Below are 7,276 nucleotides of genomic sequence, written 5' to 3'. Positions count from 1 at the left end.
CGACCCCCCTCCCCCTCTTTTCCACCTCCCCTCCTCTTCCCGCCGTCCGCAGTCCCTATCACTTTCAGCGGCCGACCCTGTCAAAGTTTGAGCAGCCGCGGCGTTTAAAACTTCCCGCTGGCCATCCTACCTGTCGATGGGACTTCCCTCGCGGCCGCGGCTACCCGTTGTCTCGCCATTTGGTCTCTGTCGCACTCATGGGGCTCTCTATAAGGGTGCGAGTGAGACAGAGCGACAAACTAATCTTCTGAACCGCTCGGCTATTCGAAGCACCGTCTGGGTGAGGCCATCTTCACGAAGGTGGTCGAAGCCCCCAGCGAGCGTGCTCAGAGCGCCGTGCAGGTAGGCAGGCCCGGTGCAGGTATGCGCGCGGGTTGCCTATCCTCCAGTTCGCAGGCGCCCGGCTGGGTCAGTCCGGCGCACTCTCTCGCTCACTCGCACAGGTGTACACACTTGAGGGTCCAGGCCGGCCCGCGCCCCCTCGGGACGCCTCGTCTCTTTGTCCACCTGCAGACCGCTTGTCTCTCTCGCACTCGCGGGACGTCCCGTAAGGGGCGCGAGAGACAGAGCGATGTTGGGAATGGGCCTGGCGGCACTGCTTACCGCTTCTGCCGTGCCCTCAAACGGATTCCCGCATTTATGTGTGCCGCCCTGCTTAGCCCGCCTCGCCCTCAAACGGATTCCAGATGCAGGGGCGCTGCGCGCGGGTCGCGCGGAGGGCTGCCTGCGCGGCGGGGCCGCGGGGGCCGCGGGGGCGGCGGGGGCCGCGGGGGCGGCGCGTCCGGGCCGGCGCTTGCTCCTGTGCCTGCCACCAGCACTGCTGCTGCTGCTCGCGCTCAGCCCCATCCCCGTCAAGGGCGAGACCAGCCTGGAGGACAACGAGGCGCCCAGTGCGGACGAGGTGCTGCAGAGCCTGCGCGACTTGGTGAGTATCGCACTCCAGCACTGTAAAAAAAAGAAAAGGGTTGAGTCAAAATCGTGGATAACAAACAACACTACTATCACTTCAAAAAAATATCCATTTTATCACAAGTTTTATCAAATCTCGTATGGCCGTGACAAAAATGTCATGAGCTGGCTGTTTGGTATTCTTGAAAGCGAAATTAACCTTGAAAAAGTCCTCGAGTGACAGCCCAAGCTTTCACAGTGTGTGTTGGATCCGGTGTCGCAAAAGTAACCGTCAAAGGGAGATCAATCCGCAGGGAAGAATCTTCCCTTTTCCTTTGATTTTCGGGAAGGAAAGGCGTCCCAGAAAGGGAGTCGGCGGGTTGCGGCGGGGTAGGTAACCGGAGACGCCGCGCCGCGCACGCCGCGGCAGCAGGCTCATTCCGAGAGCCGTTTTCGTCGCTCTGTCCCTCTCGCACGCATACTGGGCGTACCATGAGTGCGAGAGAGGCAGAGGGACGAAAACAAACTGTCGGAGTGAGTCGGCAGGTGGCTGCCCTGGCTGCCTGGGAGCGCGAATAAAGACAAGACGCGGCGCCTCGCGGCCGAGACGGCACGGCATTCGGTTGCTGCCACACCATAAATAAAACTCGACACGTGGATGACACGGTAGTGCGAGCGAGGCGGTGGCGCCACAAAGGAAACCGGATAGTGGACAAACGACTCCGGGGAAAGGTGGCGCGTGAATCTCGCGTCGTGTTGCTGGCCCTGCTGGCGCCACTGCAGGCCGCAGCCTGCGCTCTGTCTCTCTCACACCCGTCCGGGACGCCCCACGAGTGCGAGAGAGACAGAGCGACGGCGGCGCCGCTCGGAAGCGACCCGCTAGTTGTGCTAATATTATTCCGCTCGGGTGCGGCGAGGCGAGGCGAGACGAGACAATGCACCCCGGAGTTACTCGGCCCCGGAGTCACGTCGCGGAACCCTTCTGGCGCCCTGCAGCTACTCTCCCGATCCGCACCTGAACTTGGCGTCGTTTTGCAGGGCAAGGATGGTGCCGACGCAGGCCAGCGTGAGCGGCCGCTGCCCCTGGTCAGCGCGCACCCCAGCCGCGCCAGGGTCTACGTCACGCGGTCCGTGGCCACCGAGCAGTTCCCAGGTGAGGGCACTTCGCTATGCTTCCTGTCACTCTCTCTCTCTCTCTCTCTCTCTCTCTCTCTCTCTCTCTCTCTCCCTCGCACCCATACGGGACGCCCCGTGAGTGCGAGAGAGACAGAGCGACGACGACAGCTGCGACAGCACAGCGCCGTGCGGAATCGGGTTGTCTCTGCAGCATCGCGGCGTGAGTTTGATTCCGAACAGTTCTTCGTCGCTCTGTCTCTCTCGCGCCGTCACGGGGTGCCTGGTGAGTGCGAGGGAGAGCGACTGCTACTATTCGGAAGTTGCTGTCTGCGACTGCAGATGCAGGCGGCTTAGTCGCGTCATTGATTCCGCCATGCCGTCGCTACACCGCTATCGCCGAGTCAGTGAAAGCTTATCTCGCCGCACGTGAGCGCGCGGCGCGTGGCCGCGAGGGGTCTCGGTCTCACAGTGGGCCCGAAGACCGGCGGAAAATCTTTGCTGCAGAAAGTAAAAAGCTGTTTGTGCTTGCGGAGATTTGAACACACGACCTCGATGTTTCTAACGCACCTTCCCACCGACATATTTGGCAGAGGTGGACGCCCGCGGCTTCCACGAGTCCGTGTTCGACATCCTGCCCGACTACTACGCCATGTGGAAGCGCACCGGCCGCGAGTACTCGCCGCACCACCGCAAGAGGGAGGCCCAGCACTCGCAGCAGGGGCTGACGGCCAGGGGCTTCCACGACGACGTGTTCGGCCAGGACTTCGGGGACTTCAGCACCGTCAAGCGCGGCCGGGACAGGTGAGGAGCGAACGGCAGACTAATGCCGAGAGTCGTTTTTCGTCGCTCTGTCTCTCTGGCATCTATACGGAACGCCCCGTGAGTGCGAGAGGGACAGACCGACGAAAATGACTTTCGGAATCAGCCCGCAGGGCATTGAGTTGAACTGTTGTTGATCGCAACGAAATGGCAAATCTTTGTTTTGAACTTGTTCACAATGAATGACTGTTGCAGGCGTGACGTGAGCGCCGCCTCGCGCCAGAAGCGCAGCACCGCGGCGGCCGAGAAGGACGTCAAGGACAAGAAGGAAGACAAGAACGCCGCCAGCAGTGACGCCGAGGAGCGGCGGACCCCGGACAAGCGACCCACCGGCGCGGCTGGCCTGCACGGAGACACCTTCTCGGGGGGCTTCGGGGACTTCGGCACCATGAAGCGCGTCCCCGAGGCCCTCAACGGCGATGCCTTCGACAGCAGCCTGGCCGACTTCGAGACCATGAAGCGCGCGCCGGGCAAGATGGGCTTCCACGGCGACACCTTCAGCGGCGACTTCGGCAGCTTCAACACCATGAAGAGGAGGCTGCTGTCCACGCGCGGCTACCCCTGGGACACCAACCAGGACTTCAGCTCGATGAAGCGCCGCACGGAGGGCTTCCACGGTGACCTCTTCGACAACAGCTTCGGCAACTTCAACACCATGAAGAAGAGGCCGACGGGCGGCTCGGGCCTGCACTCGGACACCTTCTCCAACGGCTTCGGGGACTTCACCACCATGAAGCGCACTCCGGCCGGTGCCGGGCTGGAGGGGGACACGTTCAGTGGCGGCTTTGGGGACTTCAACACCATGAAGAGGGCTTCTGGCGGTGCCATGGGCTTCCATGGAGACACATTCTCCAACGGGTTCGGTAACTTCAACACCATGAAGCGAGCACCCAGCGGCTCGCTTGGACTCCACGGAGACACTTTCAGTAATGGCTTTGGGGACTTCAACACGATGAAGAGGGCTTCTGGTGCCATGGGCTTCCATGGTGATACCTTTTCCAACGGGTTCGGTAACTTCAACACCATGAAGCGAGCACCCAGCGGCTCGCTTGGACTGCACGGAGATACTTTCAGCAGTGGCTTTGGGGACTTCAACACCATGAAGAGGGCCCCTGGTGGAGCGTTGGGCCTCCACGGAGACACATTCAGCGGCGGTTTTGGAGACTTCAACACCATGAAGCGAGCGCCCAGTGGATCGCTTGGACTGCACGGAGACACATTCAGCAGCGGCTTTGGGGACTTCAACACCATGAAGAGGGCTCCCGGAGGAGCCTTGGGTTTCCACGGTGACACGTTCACGGACGGCTTCGGCAACTTCGGCACTATGAAGCGCGCTGCTGGCGCCGCTGGCCTGCACGGCGACACCTTCTCGGGGGGCTTCGGGGACTTCAACACCATGAAGCGCGCGCCCAGCGGATCCCTGGGCCTCCACGGCGACACTTTCAGCGGCGGCTTTGGCGACTTCAACACCATGAAGAGGGCTCCTGGTGGAGCGTTGGGCCTCCACGGCGACACGTTCAGCGGTGGCTTCGGTGACTTCAACACCATGAAGCGGGCAGGTGCCATGGGCTTCCACGGCGACACGTTCACCAACGGCTTCGGCGACTTCAACACCATGAAGCGCAAGCGCAGCCCCTCGCCGGGCGACTTCCACCGCAGCGGCTTGGCCGACGACGAGGGAGACTTCAACACCCTGAAGCGCGGCGCCGGCGGGGCGGCCGGCCTCCACGGCGACACGTTCTCGGGGGGCTTCGGGGACTTCGGCACGATGAAGCGCAGCGCGGGCCGCCACGGGCCCAGCTCGCACGGCCCGCACAGCGACATCTTCAGCTCGGGCTTCGGGGACTTCAACACCATGAAGCGCGGCGGCAACGCGACCGCCGTGGCGCAGCGCAGCGCGCACCAGCCCGTCCGCACTGTCAAGGTGAAGCGCTCCAACATCGCCGAGATCCTGGTGCCGGGCTACCACGTCCAGGGCGAGAAGCCGCCGTCGCAGCAGGACGAGAACAAGAACAAGAAGCGCCGCAACGCGTCCACCGACATCAGCGGCGACACCCTCAACAGCCCGTTCGGCGACTTCCACACCATGCGCCGGCGGCAAGCCTAGGCCCCGGCCGGCCAGGCCAGGCCGCGCACGCCGCCCCGCGCCGCCCCGCGCCGCCCCGCGCCGCCCCGCCTCCTCGGGAACGCGCTAGCCGAGCGATTAAGATGAGTCGTTTCGTCGGCTTGTCTCTGTCGCACTCATGGGGATCTCCGTATCGGTGCGAGAGAGACAGCGCTGGCAGGCTGCCGTGGTGCCTTCGGCTGGAACGACTGGCGACTTCAGCCTGTCTGGAGGCCGTTCCTGAAACGGCGTTTCGAAGCCCAGGCCACGACACAGGCTCATTCCTTTTGCAATGTACTACCAAAGTCGCCCTCCAAAAAATTGTTTAAAAATTTGAAAATTTTTAAATTGAGCGCTTTCGGTGCGGTTCCGAGCGGGCTTCCCCGGCGTGGCTGGCGGTGGGGTGGCGTGGGGGCGGCGGGAGGCGGCGGGGGGCGGCGGGGGGCGGCGCGAGGAAGCCCCTGCCTCCCGGTCCCGAAGCGGTAGATTTAGTCCTTAGCAAGCCTGGAATGTTGGCCCAGGTCGGTGTGCCGAGTGCGAGCCGAGCGACACGACAGAGGGCTCCCACTCGCCACACTGTCAGCATGTACGTACACTACTACATTAACCACGAGTTACCTAATCAACTAAGTAATCAACTATGTTTTGTTAATGTTGGCTGGCTAACGTTAACTCGTTTACTTTCTAGGAATGTCTCTCGGCTTTGCTGCTAATGTTTTTCTGAATATGTAGCACTTTCTTCCATTTACTATTTTGTTCCCTCTAAGTTTTAAAAATATACTTTTGTCGAGTCTACTTGTTTGAGGTGGATATAATATACATTCCAAAGTTAATATAGTATATTTTTCTGTGTTTTAGTGTAAGACCTGGATTCTGCTGAACGTACTACAGTATTGTAGTTTGCTGTGAGCCCGCAAATTGAAAGACTGTTGCTAATGGAAATAGTGTTCATAATGGTGGTAAAGAGTAAAATAGTCGGTTTATTTTTAATTTACATTAAGGAATGAAAGCGCTGGCAGCTTTTTTTTTGTTTGTTTCCCTTGCTTCTCGCGAGCAGATGCTTTATACTATCGGTGTTTGCCTAGTACCCTTCAGGCAGTCTGTACAGGCTGGTATTGGAAGCTTCGTCGATTTTTCTGCATCTAAATTACTGTAGGTTCCAATAATTTGGAGTTGAATTATCCGTCGAAAATCGCGAAGCCACTGCACTGCTCGCTTCTACATTCCCAGCAATGCGATTATTCAGGTAGTCAGCTACACCTATCTAGCGAAGCATCACTAAATTATCATTATATTAATACGAGTTATTTTTCATAAGAATGAAATGTGCAGTTGCCTATCAGATAAAAATAATAATTGTAAATACATAATTTATTTGGTTCAGTAAAATGAATACGGTGCAAAAACGCCACCCGAACGTTGCCTCTTTTCTCGAACCCACCGTCACAGTGGACCAAGACCGGGGGAGGCGGCTAAAACTCTGGACACGTTTTCGTTTTGAGCTCCGCAACGTGTGACCCCACCAATGGCTTCCTCGTTCGGAGAGCAATCCATTGGTCGGGTCACACGTTCGGTCGGAATTCCATTTAGCTACTCTGGATCTCAAAACCCGGCCAGGATTTTGACCGCCTCCACCGGTCTTCTGGCCCACTGTGCGTCCGTCCCCGGCACTGCATAACGCTGTACCACACTGTACTCCAGGGCGAGGGAGCAAGGAGCGACCCGAGCGAGCAGTACAGGGTGTTCGGCACCGTGCGGCCCGTCACACCCTGCATCCAGATCGCGCACACATTCGGCCGGACAGCCAGGAGTCCGTCACTGGGACGTCAGCCGGGTGACGGGAGGGGGAAGGGGAGGGGAAGGGAAGGGACCCTGACGGGGGACCTGGCCGTCAGAGAGTGCCCATTTCCTGCCAGTGGCAGAGCCAGGGCCCGGCGGGGCGTGGTGGCCCGGCGGGGCGGGGCGGGGCGGGCAGCAGGTCGCAGGGCGGGGGGCACGGCCAGCATTGCGCGACTTTAACCGTGGTTTCCTGCAGTGCAGGGCGGAGGGGGAAGGGGCAGGGGTGCCGGCGGGGGGCCGAGGAGGTGGATTGCTTGATTGGGGCCCCGCGTCCCGCCTGGCCCCGCCTCGCCCCGCCGCACCTTGCAGCAGGCCCAGCAGGCCCAGCAGGCCGCGGAGGGCCCCGCTGGACGTGCGCGATGTCGCCTCCCCGTCCCCGACCGCCCCGACTCCCTGACGGGGACGCGACAGCTCTGTGACAGCGATCCGACACCTCCCACCACCGGCGGCTTCGTGAGGGAGACGTCGTCCACCAGGAACAGCCGCTCCAGGGGCCACCGCTGCTGCAGC

General features: G+C 60.6%; 1 protein-coding gene across 1 annotated transcript; it reads left to right on the top strand.

The window, feature by feature from the left end:
• Positions 1 to 787: 787 nt before the first annotated feature.
• LOC117649538 (filaggrin-2-like) lies at positions 788 to 4,946 on the top strand (the record flags this gene model as incomplete). The annotated part of the gene is made up of 4 exons (XM_034392416.1): positions 788 to 925; positions 1,927 to 2,041; positions 2,595 to 2,805; positions 3,019 to 4,946. Coding segments are annotated over 4 exons (2,376 nt in total), but the record flags the coding sequence as incomplete, so codon positions are not given.
• Positions 4,947 to 7,276: the final 2,330 nt, after the last annotated feature.

The sequence above is a fragment of the Thrips palmi genome, unplaced genomic scaffold (assembly GCF_012932325.1).
Source record: "Thrips palmi isolate BJ-2018 unplaced genomic scaffold, TpBJ-2018v1 HiC_scaffold_4, whole genome shotgun sequence".
Classification (NCBI taxonomy): Eukaryota; Metazoa; Arthropoda; class Insecta; order Thysanoptera; family Thripidae; genus Thrips; species Thrips palmi.
This window is presented reverse-complemented; position numbering and strand designations above follow the sequence as displayed.